The sequence below is a fragment of the Tubulanus polymorphus genome, chromosome 4 (genome assembly GCF_964204645.1).
Source record: "Tubulanus polymorphus chromosome 4, tnTubPoly1.2, whole genome shotgun sequence".
NCBI lineage: Eukaryota > Metazoa > Nemertea > Palaeonemertea > Tubulaniformes > Tubulanidae > Tubulanus > Tubulanus polymorphus.
The window spans coordinates 4332164-4354415 of NC_134028.1; the positions used below are offsets into that span (position 1 = coordinate 4332164).

General features: G+C 39.8%; 2 protein-coding genes across 5 annotated transcripts in view; both read right to left on the reverse strand.

Annotated features, from left to right (window-relative positions):
- Positions 1-347: 347 nt before the first annotated feature.
- LOC141903313 (transmembrane protease serine 9-like) lies at positions 348-5807 on the reverse strand. The gene is made up of 17 exons (XM_074791416.1): positions 5740-5807; positions 5360-5514; positions 5046-5283; positions 4671-4966; positions 4342-4570; positions 4109-4255; positions 3853-4027; positions 3489-3760; positions 2967-3112; positions 2718-2880; positions 2443-2633; positions 2128-2359; positions 1913-2047; positions 1649-1826; positions 1211-1500; positions 835-980; positions 348-751 (listed from the first exon to the last, which is right to left on the reverse strand). Exons 1-17 carry the CDS (start codon positions 5804-5806, stop codon positions 584-586), a joined length of 3228 nt encoding a protein of 1075 aa, XP_074647517.1. The 5' UTR covers position 5807; the 3' UTR covers positions 348-583.
- A 238-nt stretch (positions 5808-6045) lies between these two features.
- Positions 6046-22252, reverse strand: part of LOC141903320 (synaptotagmin-15-like) — a 74843-nt gene continuing 58636 nt past the window's right edge. For all 4 annotated transcript variants that reach the window (XM_074791423.1, XM_074791424.1, XM_074791425.1 and 1 more), the window contains 6 exons: positions 9632-9842; positions 9300-9393; positions 8744-8914; positions 8166-8286; positions 7898-8080; positions 6046-7630 (listed from right to left, as the gene is read on the reverse strand). In XM_074791423.1, the coding sequence (XP_074647524.1) occupies positions 7506-7630; positions 7898-8080; positions 8166-8286; positions 8744-8914; positions 9300-9393; positions 9632-9842 (905 nt within the window). In that variant the 3' untranslated portion in view covers positions 6046-7505. The remainder of the gene's footprint in view (positions 7631-7897; positions 8081-8165; positions 8287-8743; positions 8915-9299; positions 9394-9631; positions 9843-22252) is intronic.

The window sequence follows — 22252 nt, forward strand, 5'->3', positions numbered from 1 at the left end:
ACTACACGGCGCTCATTAAAATGTAATTCAATAATCTACGAAACTGCATTGATGATTAACGAGATTTAAACGAAATGTTAAAAAGATTTAATGCGATATTTGATGCTGAGTCAGATTTAATACGCTTGCGGTGTAGAAGGTCTAGAAATGCATACTACATTCGTCTCCTCTACTCGATCCGTGACCCAAAACTGACCAGGCAGAACTTGCGTCTCACGTAGAAATGCAAGCTCTGAAATCATCAACGGTAGTTCAGATAATTTGCGGAATAATCAAAATAACAAGATTAAGTCTAATGAAAGAAAATGAAGCTGGATGTATCAAAAATATGTGCACAACTCTTTTTATTATATGAAAGGGCAAAATTCATAAAATTAACACCGCCATCATAATAGCGTCTAGAATCAATTAAAACAATTTAATAGAGCACAGAAAAAGGGTCTAGAGACTTTTCATGAACTTTCAACAAACTCATTATTTTATGAATGAACATCGTCATAGAATGAAAATAAGATCGGAAATTCATCGATTCGTCTAAAAGAAAAATAATACTGTTTTTTCGATCGTTCAGATCATGGTCGCATTAATGGCGTAAATAGGAAGTTATCCAGTTCAGATGATACGTAACTCTAGCGAAAACACTCGGGTGTCGTGGAGCTAGGCAGCCTTTCGGGCCGAAACTGACCACACCGACCTGCACGTAACGCTTCGTATCTGACCTATAGTAAACTAATGGTCCACCAGAATCACCCTGCAACAGAATGCAATACCATATAAAATGGATTGAATTAATATTCATGAAGTATAAGTTATTTTGTACGATTATGTATTTACCGAGCAAGCTGCTTTGCCTTCAGCCTCATAACCGGCGCAAAGCATGTCATTCTTTATAAACCCGTTATACCAGGACGGTCCGTTACATTTCTGATTGTTGATGTACTGCAGTTTCACCTGGTTCAACACTGTCCGATCACCCGTTCCTAAAATAAAAGAGTGCATAAACAAATACGAAAATGATTGTAATGTCGTGTAAAATTTCAATCCACGTTTGTGGCCAATGTACGGAGCCCCGGAGGACACGGTGAAAATCTTTTTCGAAATAATTTTTTCGTTCGAACGAAAAAATAAATTATTTTTCACCGTGTCACCTCCGGAGCTCCGTATATACCGATGAGTTCAAACGTAATGAAATATAGCATTTAGCTATTACCTTTCGTATTACCCCAACCAGACAGGGCTAGATCTGCTCCTGTTGGTAAGGCAAATGGTGGTGGTGCTAATGCAGACGCTGGTCTAGGGGGCAAACATACTGGTATTATAGCAGGGGTGAAGGTCACCGGTGCTGAAAGACGTAACATGGCTACATCATTCTCGATCGTATCACCCTTGTAACTCGGATGGCGAAAAATTCGTTGAACTCCGACGGTTATTCCAGACGCTTCAGCTACGGTTAATCGATGCCTTCCGAGTAGAACCTTAAAGTTCTGTGGTAGGTGCTCGCTGCAAGAAAAATGTGTCAATTGATCTGAAAATACCAGCGTAACCATTATCTCTCTTCAAAGCCATGTCTTTGTGCTTTCATTCTTGAGATCAAAACGTAGGGCTAAACATTTTATTGGATTTAATCGTCAAGGCAGACGATACTCACTTGCCGACGACACAATGAGCTGCAGTCAGCACCCAACGGTTGTTCAGTAAACTCCCTCCACAAACTAAAGCCTGGTTCCTGAAGAGTAAACCCGCTTGCCACGGAAAACTATGCGGTTTCGCTTCACGCCCTCCAACTATTCGAGTTTCTAACGGTTTTACGAACGGCTTACCGCATTCTGTGTGATACATGCAAGAAATTAAACGATAGTGAAATACCCGATATTTAAACGTTTTTCTTTAAGGCAATTCATCGTATACTTACGTATATGGGAACACGCATGAAGGTCATCTCTTCCTGGGCAATGGGCTGATCCTTTGCACAAGCTCGTAAATGGAACGCATGTGGCTTGGTTGCGACAAAGATAAGTATCACCGGAACAAAACTCTATTGCTGAAACTATGAGAACCATATTCCATTAAATCGTTATATAGTTTATTCATTTTCCCTTTCAGAGAAATCTCCATAATTATTCATACCTTGTTTGAATGCAATCTTAAAACCGGTTTTACGGATATTGCGATCGGTGATAAATTTGACGAGCATTTCGGATTGAGTCGAAGCCACCGTGATGACTGGGTTTTCATTACCACAGAATTTTCCAAGTTCAGGACGAGACGGTATCATATCTACCAGTGATAACAAATCGTAAGGACAATCGGTACCGGTTCCAGCTTCTAGGTCCATCGATAAAAATTTCATTTCTATCACCTAAAATGATATATAGATTTTTGTATAACAGTATTGAATGGGTATATTAACAATTGCTTGACTTGGATGATTCTAATTCTTGCCTTTCCCGGTGCTGCTCTTAATAACCAGCTACATTGTAATCCCCCGGCATACAGCGAGCTCCCATCATAACCAGGGGAACTCAGTTGCTGATAGGTGTCTACAGCTGTCAAAACTAGGGGACCATTAGCGCATGCGTCCGGTGTTGATGTAGGTGTCACTGTCGTTAAACCACCTCCGATTTGCAGCGGAACTATGAAATTGAAAGGTTACGTAATTGATAGATATCGCCGCAAGGAAAAGCGACTTGCTAAAAGACGATTTGGCACAACAGTACCTGCTCCTGACACCTGACTTATCCAAGAAACGTGGTCTGAAATACTGGAATAAACGCCGGGTCTACGAGCGTCAGCGCAGTTAGTCCCCCAGCTTACCACACCTATCAGTACAAATCGATCCATTTCTTCGATATATTGGACCAAAGGTCCACCGGAATCACCCTGAAATAGACGTTGGATCTTCAATAAAAGTGTCCTGGTTTAAAAAATCGTTACCATCTTATTTCTGAATAACAGGGTGATTTTACCTGGCAGGAGTCTTTCTGTCCCCACTCGTACCCAGCGCATAACATGTCGGATGTAATTCTACCGTCATACCACAATTCACCATTGCACGTAGTATGGTTGATGAATGGTACCTCTACCTGGTTCAGAACGTTACTACTTCCTGAATCTACCATATACATATAAAACAACCTAGTTACTAAGATATACGATGCTCAACCCTTTCAGTGCTGACTTATTAATACCCTATAGTGCTGGAGAAAATTTGAAAATTTTAAAAAATTCCACCCTAGTGTGTTGAACAATGGGAATACCACTATAGTGCGTCTACACCGCAGTGCGGTGTATCGTTAGTTACTTGTATTTCACTATGTTTGACACTTTCTGCCATTTATCAATAGAGATAATTGCAAATTACTAATTACATCAATACACCGCAGTGCGGTGTACTAGCAAAAATCCATCACTGATTTATACACCGCACTGCGGTGTAGACACACTGTAAGATACTATATGAATATCTAACAGAATACAAATCTTCTTACTCTGTGTGTCACCCCATCCTACAGTTATGAGACTGGTGCCGGTGGATAAAGTGTGGTCCGCCGGTGCGAGACAGGCTGGACTGATTCCCGGAGAGAAAGGTGTGATTGGATGAACAAGTTTCAACAGCGCCAGATCATGAGCTACCGATGACGGATTGAACGAAGGATGCACGATTACAGACTGAACGCCAACTAATATCGCTCCATGTTCATTGGGATCCGATAGACTGTGTTTACCTAGGTATACTGTCAAAATACCAGGAGTTCCAGAACTGGAAATATATGAATTCATATGCTTAATTTTAATGAATGACCAAATAAGGACGTATTTGCATAAGTTAAGATATTCATCTCTTGTACAAACCTGTCAAAGACGCAATGAGCGGCCGTCAAGATCCACTCACTAGTGACCAAAGTAGCCCCACAAATATGACTATTCTTTTGCATTAACGAGGCTGTCCAAGGCCAACTATGAGGCACGGCCTCTTTACCACCAACAATACGATAATCTACAGGTTTTATCAAAGGTCTACCACATTCTGCGGAAGATCCCATGGTCAAACAGTTTGAAATACCATTATAGATATCGAAGAAAAAATGAAGGGAAAGTTAAGATGTACCTATGTTTTCACACGCCAACTGGTCTTCCTTGTTCGGACAATGAGGAGTGTCAGGGTCGCATAGTTCGTTGTACGCGACGCAACTGAAGTCAGACGCTTTCGAACCGGGACACATAAAATCATGAGCTAAACAAGGTTCCTTTGGACCTAAAATCAAAGTCATCAATCTATCACGTGGAATGGAAATATTTTGGATCGAATACGATATTTTGGTAATTTGACAACGAAATTACCTTGGTAGAAATCTAACTGAAACCCAGTCCCACCGACAATATGGTCTGATTTGAATCTTACGTATGCGTGTTGACTGGTCGTAGATATTTTGGAATCGGGCGTAGTTCGGCCGCAGAATCTAGCCAGAAGTTTCGATTTGCTGGACGCACCATTGTACAGGCCAATCCAATCATAATTACACGAGGAATGAGGTTCTGTGTTTAAATGGTGGAGTTGCATATAGACGACCTAACGAAAATGGCACAAGTTGATTCCTATATAAGAAACTAGCTATAACGATGGTATTATCTCTGTGAGATATTTCAATATTTATCAACCGATTCATTACCTGACTGGGATCTGCTTGGAGAATCCATCCACAATCGAGATTATTCGAATATTCGTCTATACCGTTATAATTCGGAGATGATAGTCGTTGAGGGCTGGTGGTAACTTTAATTCGACCGGGTCCTTTGATGCTACACGGATCTCCGACGACGATCGCAGGTTGGGGCGCACTAGTAGGGCGGACTGTGGATGAACTAGGTGGTGGTGAGGAAGAAATAGAAGTGGTCACAGGAGTCATTGTTGTAGTTGGCTTTCTCGTGGAGGTCGTTAACATAGTTGTTGCAGTTGTGGTGGGACCTAGAAGATATAAGAATCTCAAAAAGTACAGAATTTTTAAATGAATTTCTAAATGATGTATTTGATTTCGAGTATTTACCCAGAAGAGGAACACTTTTCACATTGATGACGTAACCTTTTCGGTTTATGGCGGCATCTGTTTGAAAGACGACGGAAATCTGTCGCCCAGGAGACGTCACAGGAGTAGGGACTCGGTATCCACACATACGGCCAGTAACCTGAGTGTCGGTATCAGTATAGATGGCGAGAAAGTCGTAGTTGCATTCTCCATTTGTCGAGCCATCTTCGAGTTCGAATTTCAGGAATTCAATTCGCAGCTACAACGATTCGAAATGCGAATTTGAAAACGAATATCATTTATAATGGAAGCCTTGTAAACGGAGTGTGGCGTACCTGGAATGCTGGAGCAGTTGTTACAGTCGTGTTACTATAAAAGTTTGCCGGATAGTCCCATCGTCCCCAATTCGGGGATTTTAACTCGAGTTTGCTCAAAGGTTCTATCCATTTCGCAGTGGTCACCGTAGTTGGGAGGTACGGGCGCCTCTTTACTTTATGGAATTGTATACAAAGAAGCATAATCTTCATTTTCAAATTATAGAATTAGTAATACCATTATATTCTCGATGAAAAAGTCTTGTATAAGAAAAACGTATATCATATCATCATAAGCCATTGAAATTCATCTAACCATATTGAATATGATGATAATCAACACGTTGCAAGACCCAAAAAAGGCTCCGCGTTAGCTGTACATGCGTTTAGGAAATACCTACCTATACTTGGAGAAGCAACCAGACTTGACACCGTAGTTAGAAGCAGGTAGACTACGACACCGTTCATGTTGAAAGTGTCGTATAGAATGAGGGCAGACAGAAAGAATAGGATGGGTCAAATTCTCAATTCACTGATGGTCAATGCTTACTGATACGAGGGGTGATACCATTAGACGGGTCCACTGTCTCATTTTGGGAGATAGGTACAATGCCCTTTTGAAAGCTTACGATGCTTTAAGCTTAAGACTTTTGCCGTGACCAAAATGTAAAAAGAAAACTATAAGAAGAAGTCGAATCCATTACATTGATAACAATATATATTTTCTCCAAATACCAACAAACAATTCGTGGGTATTTTGATCATCCATGTTAAAACACGTAAAATACTTTCATCATTTTAATAGTTCAACACTATAGCTATAATAATTGCATGCAATTCGTTATGGTTTGATTTTTATACAATTCACATTCAGTTTCGTAGCAAATTCTTTTGGCCAGCAAACCGGGTTTTCTGAAACCGAACAAAAGAAACCGCAGTGCGTTCAACGTTTTTTTGTTTTATCGTCTCCGTATAAAATAACATATGTAAAGCTTAATCTTCTTGTAGAACATATCGTTAACAATTTATCCGTGTGTGTTCTGATCTATTCTAACTCAAACCAATAGTACAGATATCAAAGTTCAAGCCATACTAGGTTGGGATTGCAAAGCACGTCAGTCGGATCCCCGTGTCATTAAACCATCAAGCTCCGTAGTACAGTCAAACCCCGATATACCGCCCTCCCCGCCTACCGCCAGGTTTTCTCAATGTACATCTCTAGCCATCTCTATACAAATACAAAGTAAAACACCCCCGATATACCGCCATACTCTCTATGTATTTCTAAAACAGACGTACTTTTTCACTCGAGGACTAAAAAGACAACCAGGCTTGGAAGTTCATCATTGAAAGGTGACATCATTACATAAGAAAAAAATTTTCACACTAAAACCGGTGAATAAATCTCTAAAAACGAAATGAAATAAAGTGAACGATAAAATAAACTTTTTATGGGCTCAAATTGTTTTTCTAGCACGATTAAACATTATCATCAAATTACTATCACTGAAGCAATCCCAAAGAAACGACTTCTATATTTTCCAGTTTCTGAAGCAGGATTATTCGGGTGGAAACAACACGATGCTTTAGAAAGAAAACTTGAAAAACACGCATCATATTGAATATCACTTTTAACATTGACGACAACTTTTGGTATTTTCGGGTTATTGACGTTAACTGAAGAAACGAAACAAACTCCGATAGACTCTGCGAATATATAATTCATCCGAATATTCTTATCGCATGAAGTTATTTTTTAAACACTTAACACAAATCGCGGCATTCATCGCCGAACGCGCGTATATCTGTACATAGACTCTAATCCTATGGTTTTTCATCGAGAGCAAAAAAGTGTCGCCGACCGCTGACGAAATCCCTCATTTCTCGTTTAACGAAAGAAAGAATTATCCATGTCACCCGTCATTCGATAATCGATATTCGTCATTACTGTCGCTCATTATTTTGGTAAATAGTGTCTATGGTTTGATATGTTCCCCAGAATTCCAGCAGTTTGAACAATATATTGCGTTTAATATATCATATCCATCACATTTTGCTTGCTAAATTCCGGCGTCCGAAACAATACAAAACGCATTTTTGTACGTATCTTTTTTTTCTAAATGTAGGTAAACTGCCCGACGCGTAGTAACATACACGGAAGCTAATATTAGGACAGTAAGTGCCAATGGCTGACTTGTTCGCGCATATTGGCGGCCATTTCATTCCAGTGTTCGAGCTCCTTTCCTCTCGCAAACATGAAACATCCGAGCACGACTCTGCCGATCGGTTTGTCTAGAAAAGAAACGACGGTAACTCGATGTATATAGTGAACTTGACTGGTAAATTATATAAATACATATCGTGAGGAATATCGCTATTTTCAGTAAAACCAAATCATAGCAGGATCTTAAGATGAAATTCAAGTTACTCTTTAAGATTTTTGGAATAAAGTGTCTTATAATAATCGAGGTATACATATCAAATAAACGAAGCGACGGCGCTAAGCTCAGGTCGACTTACGACCCGAGCAAATCGTCCTGTTACTAGAGTAGTTGTTACCTTTGTGTCCTGTCACTTGTTGCATAGCTGTTATATTCACACTTGCCGTATCAAGACAAGATGCTTGCAACTTGAATGTAAAGGACTCGTTGAATTCGGGGTCGGAGTTCTTCTTTACGATGTCCGTTTTCTTGGTTTTGAGGATTTTGTTTTGTATTGATAAACTGACTTTGATGTACGTATCTGCGCAGAAAGAAATACGTTTTGAAATACTCCAGTTTCTAGCGAGTGACTATGACCGTGATATTCATAATTTAGTGATACGTACCGACAGAGGCCACGCCGTCGAGTTGACGAAAGTTTTTGCCCTCAAATATTCCTACAGTGAGCCGTTCCAAATGATCGTTATACGTTAATGATATGTGTAATTCACCGCTAACATCGTGAGACTAGAAATTCAGAAGAATAAAAGTTTTGTTTTAGATTGCAGGTTAAATCTAAGTAACTATGAACTAAACACTCCTTTGTAACGACGATGTTGAAAATCTAACGATCAGAAAAGAAAAACGAAAGGTTCGAAAAGGTTTCATTTAGTTGAATTATTTATATTCAACGTTTCGACTATATCGAAAAGTCATTTTCAGGAATACATTGAGTGTATACACGACCGTATTCCTGATGAAGATGACTATTAGGACATCGAAAATAAAAAATTAATTAGTGAAACCATTTTTTCTTTTCGAGTTTGGGATTTTCTACATCAATGTTAAATCTACTTTATTATGAACAAAATATCGATTACTGGGTTTATCGCAATCGCAATGAGGTTCGCTTGTAGTTCAGTTTTGAGTCAAAAACCGGCCAAACCTGTGTACGATATTTCGGAGATTTCTACGAAAAACCAACCTCGACAACTTCGCGTTCCAAGTCTCGCCAAACGACAACTCTTTCGTTACTTTCACAGTCGTGCTCTCTCAGCGGGTAAACCGCATGTCCGATCACGTGGTGTCTACGGTGACGATCTACGTCATACATCGTTAACTTCAGCACACGTTCCTCAAATGATTTATGGGATACCTATCCGTCAAAACAGACAAATGTATCATCCGAAACTTAGTATGTAGTTTAAAGTTTTCAACAAGCACAATCATAAAAAGAGAACGTAGATTTTTGTGTGGACCAAGCAAAGCCTTAGGGCCGCTGTCGCAAGCACCCGCAAGTATAAGGAAAGTTAAATGAAGGAACAAAGGTAAAGGAAATGAGAACTTATAAATTTTGTAAATTCAAGGAGAGTGTATATGAGTAAGCTAGAAGAAGGAGCAATACATGTTGTGACGTCACAGCGCGTCATATTGACCGTCGCAAGCAGCTAACAGAAGTTAAAGGACACGCGTGGCAAGTGAACAACGCGTGTGGATCCCTACACGAATCCCAGGATTCAACTATAATCCCTTCTCCTTACCTGGAATACAAAACTTTCTTCAAACTTTGGATTGACCGTTTTCTTCCGAAATTTCGACTGCAAATATCGCCTCTCATCCGGCATTAGATAAATTCTGAAATGGAAAGAATTCAATATTTCAACAAGAGTATGCTAATGAGGAGCTAAGGAATCGAAGAGTCTCAACGAGATTAAACTAGCAATGACGTCGTTATGAGTCGCGCTGTCGTGTAGACACAAACCTAATTATTGACCGAATTTGACAGCTTTATTAACTTTTAACCGTCCGATCAATTCGAGTATTCAATTGCCATTTTCTGAAAAGATTCTCGTCGTCGATCGCGCGCGCTTACCGTACGAAAGGATCACAACAGTTTGGATTGCCAAGGCTTCGACTGGGTAGATTCTTAGCCTTGATGAGCGTCAATAACAGTTTCTCGGATTCCCGTTCGTACTCAACAGCGAACCAAATTCGACCGATGTGATTCATAGGGATGTCGTAGACGTCGTCTTCATCTGTAACCTTATACAAACTAGGATCTATCGCGCCTAACGCGTACGCACCTGCAAGTAGAAAAGAGTTCAGAAGACATGAGTAAATTGTCCAGAATTACCATAATTCTGCATATAATATCTTCATTAAACGGGAATCGCTCGAGTCATGACCGTCTCTTTCTTCTCTTTTTCAACTTGTCTCTCTTGTTTGTAACTGTGATTGTAATGTGTTCACTTTATCGTTGTATATCTGGCGCTGTAACGTTTCGACAAGGATCAATAAAGTATGAATTGAATTGAATTGAATTGAATTGAAATTGCCTCTCGTAACAAATAGTACAGTAAAGTATAGTATAGAACAGTATAGAATTACTCAACACAGTTGTATAAACTGGTCTGATGGGAAACATGATTTCACACAAATATACCAAATGGCAGTGCACTGAAAATAATGGAATACGAGCATGGAATAAATTGTACAAAGAAGGTTCAAAGAAGGATATTTATGGTTCAGAGGTCCTGAGAAAGAACTTTCTTCGTTTAAGTTACGAAGTTTTTTCATACAGTATAGGAATAAGAATGTGGTAAGATCGATGAAGAAGGGCCAGAGGAGTCAGGAAGGCTTTCAAATCTACTTCATGAACCGCGAACTCTGACATATACATTATGGTAATTGAAACAAGCTATTGCACCTCCCTGTCGAGCTAACGATGTGTCATTTACGAATGATGCGTGTCAGAATATTTTAAATATTTATATGAATTCTCCGTGAAAGTGATTATTAACCTGTGTGATATGAAACATGTGCCCACGGACAAATCTGATTAATTAATTTCTAGATGCAATTAACATACGCTGCAGCATCTGAGCAACGGAATTTGATTATAATTAAAATCTCATCGGCTACCACTGCGGTGACATCCAAAACCGCAATGACGTAATTGACACAGATGTTCAAAATCCAATTACTCCCCTACGAGACCGTTAATGGACAGTGGTCGATATCATGGCGGCGATAGATAGAGCACAGCTGCCCCAAATGGACAGCAAATATATATATATTCAGATTTTCTTCGGTTTTTTCAGCTATCTTTATTACGGGGAAACTCTTCGTAGTAGTTTTCATAGAGCAGTTTATGACGGTGCGTCTGATTAAATCGTGGAGTTTAGGCGGCGATCGTCTCTGTCTTATCGGGCTTGAAATCATTTCGAGCAAACAAAGTAACACGGTTCCGTTTCATCGTATTATATTGACTGCGTATACCGTAAACACGACTAGGTGTATCCCTTGTGATAGAAATATCAAACGGAGTACTTCAGGCCCTTAAGATTTCATTCATTAATCCCCTATGAAACTGGACGCTAATGATTCCGACTAATATTCATCTTGCAGCCGATGATCACGGTGCCTTGCATGCCTAATATCTAACTCATTGTAGTAATCTTGCGCCATCGGGCATTGGAGGTCACCGGGGACTTAGAATCGCAAAATGGATTACAGATTTCGGAAAAACTACGCAAGCCGCATCTAATTCATTTAGACCAATGTCAAAGTCACTAAAGGATGGCGACGTTGAACTATCAGACGGATAACGATTATGGTGGCGTTAAGAACAAACACCTCCCTGGGCAGATATACCACAGTCCGGTCTTCACAAACACGTCCGCAAATACCGAAGCGGTCTGGAAAATTACTTCAGAAAGTCATTATTTGCGATATAATGCGTTTGTTTATCCAGGTTATTATATGGTTTAAAAATTCAGAGTCTCCCGACACGTCCCGACACGAATTGCACAGACTATAAATAACATCTAACAAACGTTCCCAGATCGCAGATTACACGAAGCCACATGATGACCAAGAAACAGTATGAGTGCAGTAAATTATCACGCCAATAACTCTGATTTATCGGACAGAAAATAACTTGACCTCAGCGAAATGAATCCGAATATATTCTAGCCGAATTGGTCCATAAATTCCACGTAAAAAACCACCGCGATGAACGCCTGCAGCTTAGCCGTGTTAATTGACCTGTTATATATATATGAGGATAATACGAGATATCAATCCATCAATTTTGTTGACAGGGAAGGAAAAAGTGACTTTAAAGTGGAAATTCATCTTTTCAATGCATGTTATACCTTACTCGGACGCGGAACCAATTTTGTCGTCTTATGCGGCAACATAAAACGCATAATTGCTGTACTTAAATCTTAAAAAATCTATTCGGCATGAAATATATGGTTTCTGACAGCGCGGTAGATCGTCAGTGACGTTTGAATGCGGCATTTCTCGCTGCGACTGTCAGTGCTATTTTCTCGTAGTTTGATTGAATTTGCTTCGTGGCGCCAATAGATACGTGTGCTCTTATACTCATCGACTAATCTGATTAATATGATGACGGACCAAAAATAATTCCTGAAACCTACGCATCGTCGAAGCGTTGAGACGAAAACATATCGTTATTGTTGGACTCAGTGAATGCGGGGAATATATGATACCAAAAACGTGTTGGTTTGCTCTAGTTATGATGTATATATGAAATACCCGCGGGTTTAAAAACGAGCATTTTTATCCTTGGTAAGATTGAGTGCCTCCTCGGTCGACGTTATGTTCACGACAAACACGTCAGAACATCACCGCGCCTTATCTTCGGTCAAAACGCGCACAGTGTGTGTGCATTAATTTTGGTTAGTCACATATCGAGTTGACCGCACCGTTTCGCAAATTTCCGATCCTAATTAATCTTTCTTTACGTCGAGGGCGAAAAAACGTTTCTGCATCGTACAAACATATAACAGCGTCGAGTACACGGCTAATCCGCTCCATCAACCGACACACGAACTTCCATTTTCCGCCGGATCATTTGAATTGCAAAACCAAAATGGCAGTGGCACAGAGCCAGAAAAATGATATGTATAAAAAAACATTGGCTAAATCGAAATTCCGTATATCCTCTGTATCGGGATACGTCTGATGTGGAAAGTTGTTTGACTACGCGTTGAGTAAGACTGACAGCACTATCACACGATGTTCATGGATGCAGTAATGACATCCTAACGTTTAAGAAGGATCTAACGTTTTACATCATTCGAGTGGCTGTATGTAAGTCGGCGATGATCTACATCAGTGGCTTTTGGTCAGCATCAATGTGGACACTAATTACATTCTAGGGTTTTGCGAATGCTAACAATATTAATGATGCCGTGACCAAACCGGACCAATCGCTAATTAATCTCTATTCTTATATCTAATATATCAACAACAATTCGGCTACATTAAACTCAACGACCCCGCGATTGCATGATGCTGGATCCTTACTGCACCCACTCTATACTCGACATCTCCTCGAATTATCAAACTGTAGATATCACGTAACGATGTGGTTCGGTCGGTTTTGTTGATATGATCTTCTAAACGTGGGTTCAATGACTATAAGATTACAATATACTGATATATCTAAAATAAGGATCAACCTGAGAATAAGTAATACCCATGAAATATTGATTGACCGCTAATGTGCTTACGATCTTTTACAGTAAGTTGGCCGTTCGACGGAAGAGGTTATTCGGTCCATTCCACGTCTAGTGGGTTACCTGTGCAACCTGAATGTATCTCATTACTACAAACCAACTCAAGTTCCATGTCAGGAAACTAATGAACTTAATCTACACATTCGAATATATAACAACAGTTTGAACTAGCCGTCAACTTTGACTTTTTGTCACCTTACTTAAAAGTTGAAGACGTAATCCTGATTTTCGATTGAAACACTGATCGCTGAGCCGAGGTTTCCAATCGATAAATAATTGACGGTCCATTGAAAATCGACGCCAATTTGCACGTTGATTTCGATGTCTGTCGGCGGTAATTTGACAACGTGTGGTATTTTGGATTTGTATTTCATTTTCGTGCCAGAAACAGTTCATCAATAATTCGCCCGATTACCGGCCGTTTGCGGAGCGAATGATGGGACGTAATTACGTATATGAAGCAGACGCCGGGAACTGCGAACTCGGGCAGACGATGGTCTGGAGGTAATTACTGGATCGATAATTAAAAATAACCCGCAGGGAAATCATAATACACATATTCATATATAGATAAATACTTAATCATTGATGCGAATGAACGATGACGAATGGAAACAATTGATGAAACACTCGGATTCCGTTTTGTGCAGATACGTAATATAGAAAATGTCACACTAAAGGAATGATTAAGAAATAATTCAGTATTCCTGAAGATGAATTAACTACTAGCTCAAGGAGATGTTTCGGACTCGCGTTTCTTTAGTATTTTCAATGTTACTGACGAATTGAGGCTTCGTGGACTATTTTCGAACTTTGGTAGATAAGAGAATATTTTTCTAAGCGAACCTCGTGGTATTTCAACCCTTAAAGTACGAACGGTTTCAACCTCTGTCAAACGGGATCAATTTCCAAACACAGTCTTGCGATGAATTTGATTTAAATCAGCTTGAATTGTTTAACCAAATATTATTAGAGTCCTGGACCCGAGTTCATTGGTTGAACGATGAAAGCTGGAATGACCGGCGGGGACTGTTGATTATATAAGATCATGTACCAAACAGCATCGCAAATATTGACCGTAAATAGCCTTAAACTAGATGTTCGATGTTAAGGCCAGACTGGAAGAGTTGAGCAACTGGTCAAGACATCGTTCATAAATTAATCACATATATGTAGAAACCTTGCAATTACGAAATTCATGAGTTCTGGCTGTCAATATGCGGCTAACGTAGCATATTCCTGCAATTTAAGGACGCTGTCGGCACGAACTTCTTTCCTACGAGATGTTTTACGGTCACAGTATGATTTGCAAGGTGGAAGGGGACGGAAAGATTTCCTATAGCCGCGAAGAATCCGGGGTTTATTACGTTAAAAGCTTTCGAACGACCGCATAATTCGCCTTGAGCCTCGAAGGATGTCGTTTGAATATGTTATAGCAACGAAGACCGATGCATCGGTTGAAGAAATCTTTTTATGTAGCTGTTTGTAGTAAAAGCCTGGCATACTGTACCCTCCTACTCCTAGAACAGACATTTAATTAGGACTAAATGAAAAACCCCACGGAAGAGGCAGATACATCAGAAAACAGGTAGACACGTTCCATCAGCTTTCATGCAGTGGACCAGGTATTTGGACAGGCGATAATCGGATATGTGGGAATACCTTAAGACACAGATGGGGATCGCATAAATTGGATTGGGAAAACACCATCATAATTGATCACGAACATTAGCCAGCGAAGGCGTCGCACCGACGGATCTCTTGATCGACAGTACAGAAATGCTAACAAGTTCATGACACTATTCAAGATGTATAGTTTTGTGACTGACGCGATACATAATTCAATAAGCGAATGTTGAAAAGTCCCGAATGATGCAGTTAAGGCAGCTCTATCGCTTATACATATTTGATATATTAAGGCGATTGGACAAACGAATTCATTTATTCTATTCAGATATTATTATTGATCAGACCAACTGGCCGGTTGGGAGTAATGATCTTGCATTGACCCGAAATATAAAATATTGAATCATGCCATAAAAGAAAGCCGCTTTTCTTAGTGTCGGATTGTTAATGGATCCTATTGCGTGAATACGCGAATGACGAATATTCTCTCGATATGATGCGTTTAAATGAAAGCGAATCTTACGTCGAATGGTAACATATCGGTTGGAATTTCATCCGTAATCCGTCGCTAATGTGTTATCAAAAGTCGTTTCTGAGAAGTGAACAAACGGCGATAGGTTTTGCTCAGGGAATGTAAACGGTATAAAGATCATCGATTCGGCGGATAGCTATCGCTGTAAACGGCGACCCCTGCGACTGAGCAACATTATCAGATTATCCCGTAGAACAGTATGACGTAGACGAAACGAACACGAGGATCAGAAAAGAGAGCGTTGTACGAATCCATAAAACTCATAGAGATTTTGTCGAGCACTTGTGTTTTAGATTAAACTCTCTCGTGTCATTTTCAATCTCCCAGAATTGTTTTTTCTTTTTTTTTAAATGTCAAATGTTAAAGCAAACTGATTCTCGGCTCCGTAATACTACAAAAACCGTGAATACACGAAATATCATTCTGTAGTCGATTACAACCCCTCCCGTAGTTCTTATTACCTCCTTTCAAGGGCAACTCCTTTTTTCATTCATTTCTTCGTACAGTGGAATCTCGTTAAATACGAATCTTGAGGGCAAAAGCGAAATTGTCGTATCAAATGGGCTTCGTATTATCCAAAGGTTGATTGATATTAATATTTTCGTAAAAAACGCATTTCGTCTTAAACAGAATCGTAATCACGAGGTTCAATTGTGATATTAGTGGCAACGAAAATAGATCTCGGTTCTATTCTTTCCTAAAACGTTTGAGAGGAATAAAGAAGGTTAGCTGTACCCGTCGTTAATCAAGACTCGTTGAAATTCTCATCTCAGTTTCTCTTGTTAGTAATTATTCATTTTTCTTGCCGTCGCTATTTTGACAAATTATCACAAGATAATAAGACTTCGATCGATATCTGCGACGACGATCGGGATCTCGAACATAACGCATTCACCATAAAAGCAGCCTGGTTTAGAAATCGAAATTTCTATCATCAGAGATCGATCGTCGCCTAAAGTCCCGATGGAACTCGATTCATAAGACTCAACGCCGTTTCTTGGAGAGACGCGGAATAATCAAAGCGCTTGTACGTACTAAGCGCCGCGTGTAATTAAACATAATTTGAATAGCGCAATTTCTAAACATATTGAAAGAATTTCTATGAGATTATTCGCTATATGATAATCTGAATCTGTTGAGAGATTCTCCACAGGACTGTGACAACTTATACCTAAATCAAAGTCAAGATGATATTTTTAAAGAGTTACGTATCATATTATAATTTTTCGCAAGAACACCTATATTTATGCATAATACTATAATTCCCCATTTGAAGTTGATGTTGTAAAGTGATACTTTTCTGTTTCTATTTTCTTTTTTTTGGGTCTGAATAGTATTTCAAGAATTGTATTTATATATAAACTTGATGATATGTTATGCAAATAAAATTCATTGTATTGCATAGCATTGTAAAAAAAAAAATCTATATAGACAGCATAATTTCTAATCAAACGTGATTCAGTGCTCGCACTAACTCTAGTCTCCGTACGTGGTTCCGGAGTTGTTCACCGACCACGATCGCCGTGAAAAGATCATTCATTACAGGAGCGAGCGAACAGAAATACGTCCGCGCGATATACCGTGTTAGGAATCGATGGGTGGACTTAAGCACCCTGGTAATTTGTTGATGATATTGGATGTGTGCAACTCACGCGCGAGCTGGCCCGGAAACTTCGTTTCTAGGAAAAAAAAACAGACACGCCAAAATCTCGATGTAATAGCTCGGGTAATTCGACGAATTGCGAATAGAGACGATACTAAATAGCCAATAGTTCAAATTACCCCCCGATAATTGAGTAGCATAATTGCGAATTTTCTGTGTGAATGTTCTTCGACGAGATCTGAGACCAAGTCAGTAAAATACCGCACTATTACTCCTTAAACAATATGTAAATATCACGGTAAAATATGCGTGAGTCGGCTGAAAACATGGGTTATGACACAAGATAGTTAGAGAGAAAAATGCGGCATTCGATGAAATAAAGATGATGAAAAAGAAATGACACGTTGCGTTCGTCTTTTTTCTATAGTTTTATAGATATTTTCCACCTGTTCTTCAGATGACAGCAACAAAAACCGAAGCGACGCCGAGGATTGAAACCAGATATCACAAAACATCTAGAGAGGAAATCATTTTGCGAAGGTCTGTAGATTAAAAAAAATAATATTTAGCTCATCGAACTACCAGAAAGCGACGAGTTTCCTCGCAGTCTGATTGCTGCTATCAGGTGCCCGGAAACGTGAAGAAATACTGAATCGCGATGATCAGTCATTCCAATCAGCATAAAGCCTTGATTTCACGAGCTGGCTTAAAAGACTAGGTTTGAATTGTCCGAATTTTCTTTGGTGCATTTGATTCAGATTTGCTGGTTTTAAACTGTATTTAGAAAAGCGGAAACGTTGTTTGTAAAGGTTGATTTTCACGAGCGGTTTCCGGCAGGTTTTTCCCGCTACGTGAAAACATCCTCGCATGGAAAACGTCCTCACGCGAAAAATGTCCTCATGTGGAAAACGTCCTCACGCGAAAAATGTCCTCGCACGTTTTCACCTAGTTGGTTACAGCCAGCTATTTTCTGCAGCGGAATGTTACAAAAGCTTTTCCTGCTGTCGCGTTTTCCTGTTCGGGGTCAGTTTTACGGCTACCCTGGAAACCGTCGTTCGTGAATAACAGCCTTAAATGACCTAACAGAACCTATACACGTCGCCAAAATGAATATCCATCCACCTTTTGCGATTCAGACCCCGATTTCCTGTTTATCTTCTATCAGATAGTCGAGATTAGAATCGGGTGTTCTCGTGACACGAATGTAGCTCATTAATTCAATCAACACTCCGACAAGGCCATCACGAAGCCGTAAACAAAGTGGAAGCCACGCTAAAAAGACGGACCGACGTCGGTTAATTCGCAAACGGGTTTTTCATGTCGTTAGATGTATAATTTTTTACGCCAGGGTATAGCCGCACCGGGTGTATAATCGACTTAACACTCGTACACGCTTTCGATCGGGTTTGGCACAATCTAAACAATTAAATAGTAATACGATTGCGGAGTTGTTTTGCTTATGAATTATGCAGTCGTTTTCTGTTTTTTAGGATGACAGCTGAATTTACAGTAATTAGACATGAAATGACGTCATTATCTGCAGTCACTGATACTTAATGTCTTCAAATATTCATATATTTTGGGAACAATTTCGGTTGATTTTCAATTTTTTTTGTGTCAGTAGAAGACATACGACATGTTTACACACTCATCTCGCTGAAGTCTAATGACATCGAAAACACTTTTTGTTGATTTTGCTAGCGCTCAAAATGCAAAAAGATCCATTAGTCCAATAATGTGATATGATTGCAAATAAGACTATGTAGGTCTAGTAAAGGTTCGACCGATTAATGGACCGTCTCGCGCCGGCAAAACGAGGCAGCAGGCCGTCTCTCCGTAAAACTGTTTCGACGTCGAAATTGAGTCGTTATCTCAGAATGAAGGATTAGTGGCGTCTAATCACGTGGTCCGGCTGCATTCGATCAATATTGATACTTATTTGAGCAGAGATGAATGGAGAGGAATGCTGGTCTTCGTTTCGCTTCAAAGGTGTGTCATTTTTAAAGGAAAACGCGTCGTCGTGCCGAAATCTATATCCAATGATTAAACCCGGTACCCGGGTTTATAAATGAATCGAATTGAACCGATGTTGTAAGGGTATTAGCGGCGTTGACAGGAATAATCACCGAAAGAGACAGTTAGATAAATCACCCCTGGAAACGAACGATCTACGCGGCCCCTCGGTAATCGTTCCGTTATACAACTCCAGCTAGACGAATTCGCGCGCGAGAAGAGGTGAGACGCGGCTAATAGAAATACATCGCCGCCCGATCTGCTACACGCGTCCACTCCAATTGACAAAGGCGACTTATCAGCGTATAGACGATTGATTACCTACTCGATACATGGCGATTTAACGACGGGTAGGGCTATTTATTGACCATACTCAGTAGGGGATATTTTGACGTGTTTGCCGGTAAAAACCTTTAGAAGTCCCTTAAGAAATGGCCAATTTCAGGATATCCAATTTTCTTTTTAACGCGACTCAGCCTTGAGACTGTATGATAACCACGTACACAGTGAACCGTTTCGTGACATGGGGAAATATGTCTCGACTGCGCTAAGTACCCGTAACGATTTCCGCAATTTAGTGTATTCGTTCCGTTTCGCGGTTTAGTTCTGACATTTTGAGTACAGGTCATGCGCAACAATGTTGTCATCAGACGATCGGCAAAACTCAGAAATACTTATGAAATACTAATTCAAATGTAATCAGATTGAAGAGCTACAAATACGAAGTGTTCATCAATCAAGAACGCTCATCCAGAAAATCAATTAATTTCATCGTCGGACGGTTTACATATTGCTAGGATGATTATTAGAACGAATGAGACAAAATCACACTCCGCATTAACGTTGAAAGTATAATGTTCGGCTTGCGCTTATGCATAATTTTTCTTATGAGATGTGCCCAATTTTCCGTTCGGAATTTGCAACACTTTTGCCACAGTAACGATAATGATTCTAAAAAATTAGGTTCTTCAAATCAATAGATTTCTATACGGCAATCTCTAATTGACTGTACCAAGTAAATCTAATGAAAAGCGTTGTAAAAAATGTTTTAAACTAGTTTAACACATTTTCAAAATGCATTATGAACCGTCATCCAATTAGGAAAACAGCTTCGGCTCGGTTAATGGGATTGAAAAGATGTTTCCACACACTCACACATACATAAAACAGACACACAAGAAATCAGGAAATTAAATTTCGCAATTTTCATTTAAGTTATATATGTTACAGGCGGCTAGTGTTGAATATATGTGACGAGACCCGTCAGTGATGCTGACGTAGATAGTGTCGCATAACCGAAAGTCGAGCTATCATCATGTGAAGGACTCGTGATAAATATAAAGCCATTTGCTGGCAAAAAAAATACTAAGGATTGGCTGCAGACGCTGCAATATTTACACATTCCCACTGAATAAATGAAGTCCTTCGAGTTTTTCTTGATGGTTAATAAAGGATCGCGATGTCAATAATCTTTGCCTTCAGTTTGGCCAAGGAATTACCCTAGAAATCGTCTTTTTATTTCTGTACGTATACAACATAGTCTAATGGATTCAGCGACAAATGAAAAAGTCGCCTCTTTCTCCTGTATTTGTAATATCATACGCAAACTCATTACTGAGGATAGTATCGACGTGCTAATGTGTTTTCAGAGATTTTGCGCTCCTAAAGCGGCTTTGGTTTTTTTTTTTCATGTATAGCAAGCAGCAACAGCAGCCTTTCCTAATAAAGGCTGCAAACAATGCTTGTTTTTAATACGCGGTTTACTGTTGGGAGTTAATTTGCAAGAAAAATCTCCGCAATCTTGTCAGCTTTACAGGATTTGACTGCCATTGATGCAGAAATCGATTTAATGTTTTGCGTTCGAAATTTGCTCGTATTCAAAACCGTCTGCATCATTGCGGCGTCACTCCGCTGGCCTTGACATCGCGAGCGTCGGAATTCCAGCTTTCGGGCAGAGATTTAGAGATTAAAGAGAAGGAGAGAGAGAGAGAATTTTCTCACGTGAACTGCGAAAACTGGAAAACACGATCGTTAAAAGAGAAAATGTAACCGATCGGTTGAGAGTTGGCGACGATTGAAAGCCGATCGGTTCCCGTTTCTTTCTTTACCGAAGCGGGAAATTCGGCCACTATTCGATCGATAGTGTTCCCTCCTAAATCCATATTTTCCTTACTAATGTACAAAATGAATCGCGTGCTATCAGATTCTTCACCTGATTTTCAGTATGCGTCGTATGTAATTAGCAATTTTCGTGGATTTATTGCAGCTATGGATAGATATGGAGAATCGGAGAATCCCTTATTACACGAGCATCTATCAAAGTTCATCACGGTCAAACCACTTATACGAAATTGGCCGGAATCTTGCTAGTGCCCTTCGAAAATCACCAAGCCTTATCATCAACTAATGGAATATTAATATGTATCACATTTCCCTCTCGACTTACTATGTATAAATAAAAAAAAGTTCTCTATCATGTCAGCGCATATTACAGGTGATATAGATGTATGCGTAATCTGGTGTGTGTGGGTAATCGGTCAGACCGCGTCTGTTCGCGAAATCAGAAGGGACGGAAACGGGTGATAAAACCGTCTACAAAATCAGAAATAACAGCAGCGCGAATGGGATTGACATAATACGTATTGCGCGGTGTTGCGTGGGTGCCGCCGCGCGCGCTAGCTGGATAATCATTCCTGACACTGATTTTATATTCCGATTTTTTCCGGGTTTTTCGTCAGAATACGCACTGATCCAGTAGGCGTACCAGTACTCCTTACCAATCCACCTACTATAAGAGCCGTTTAAAATCAGATGAACTGAGGATGTAGAATTGGGATTGGCCGTTTCCGTCGAGAATGTATCCGTTCATGGGCGTCTGGGAACGTAAGACTTTTTCGTATCGACGATGATTTCCCCCGATCGACCATCGGTGAAAGTTACCTACCGCGTGGGGCCTGCTTAGACACGGGGATGAGATTATAAAAATCCCTTTTGTTCGTGATAGGATTAAATATAATCAAGCATCACATCGATCCGAATATAAGTAATCGAAATATAGTGGTATCAGGTATATTCTAAGACATATCACTTAGAAGCGTACATCTTATATAGACCCGGTAAATAAAGCCTGAGAGGTAATATATCACGAAGAAATGTGGTAATCATGTTAGA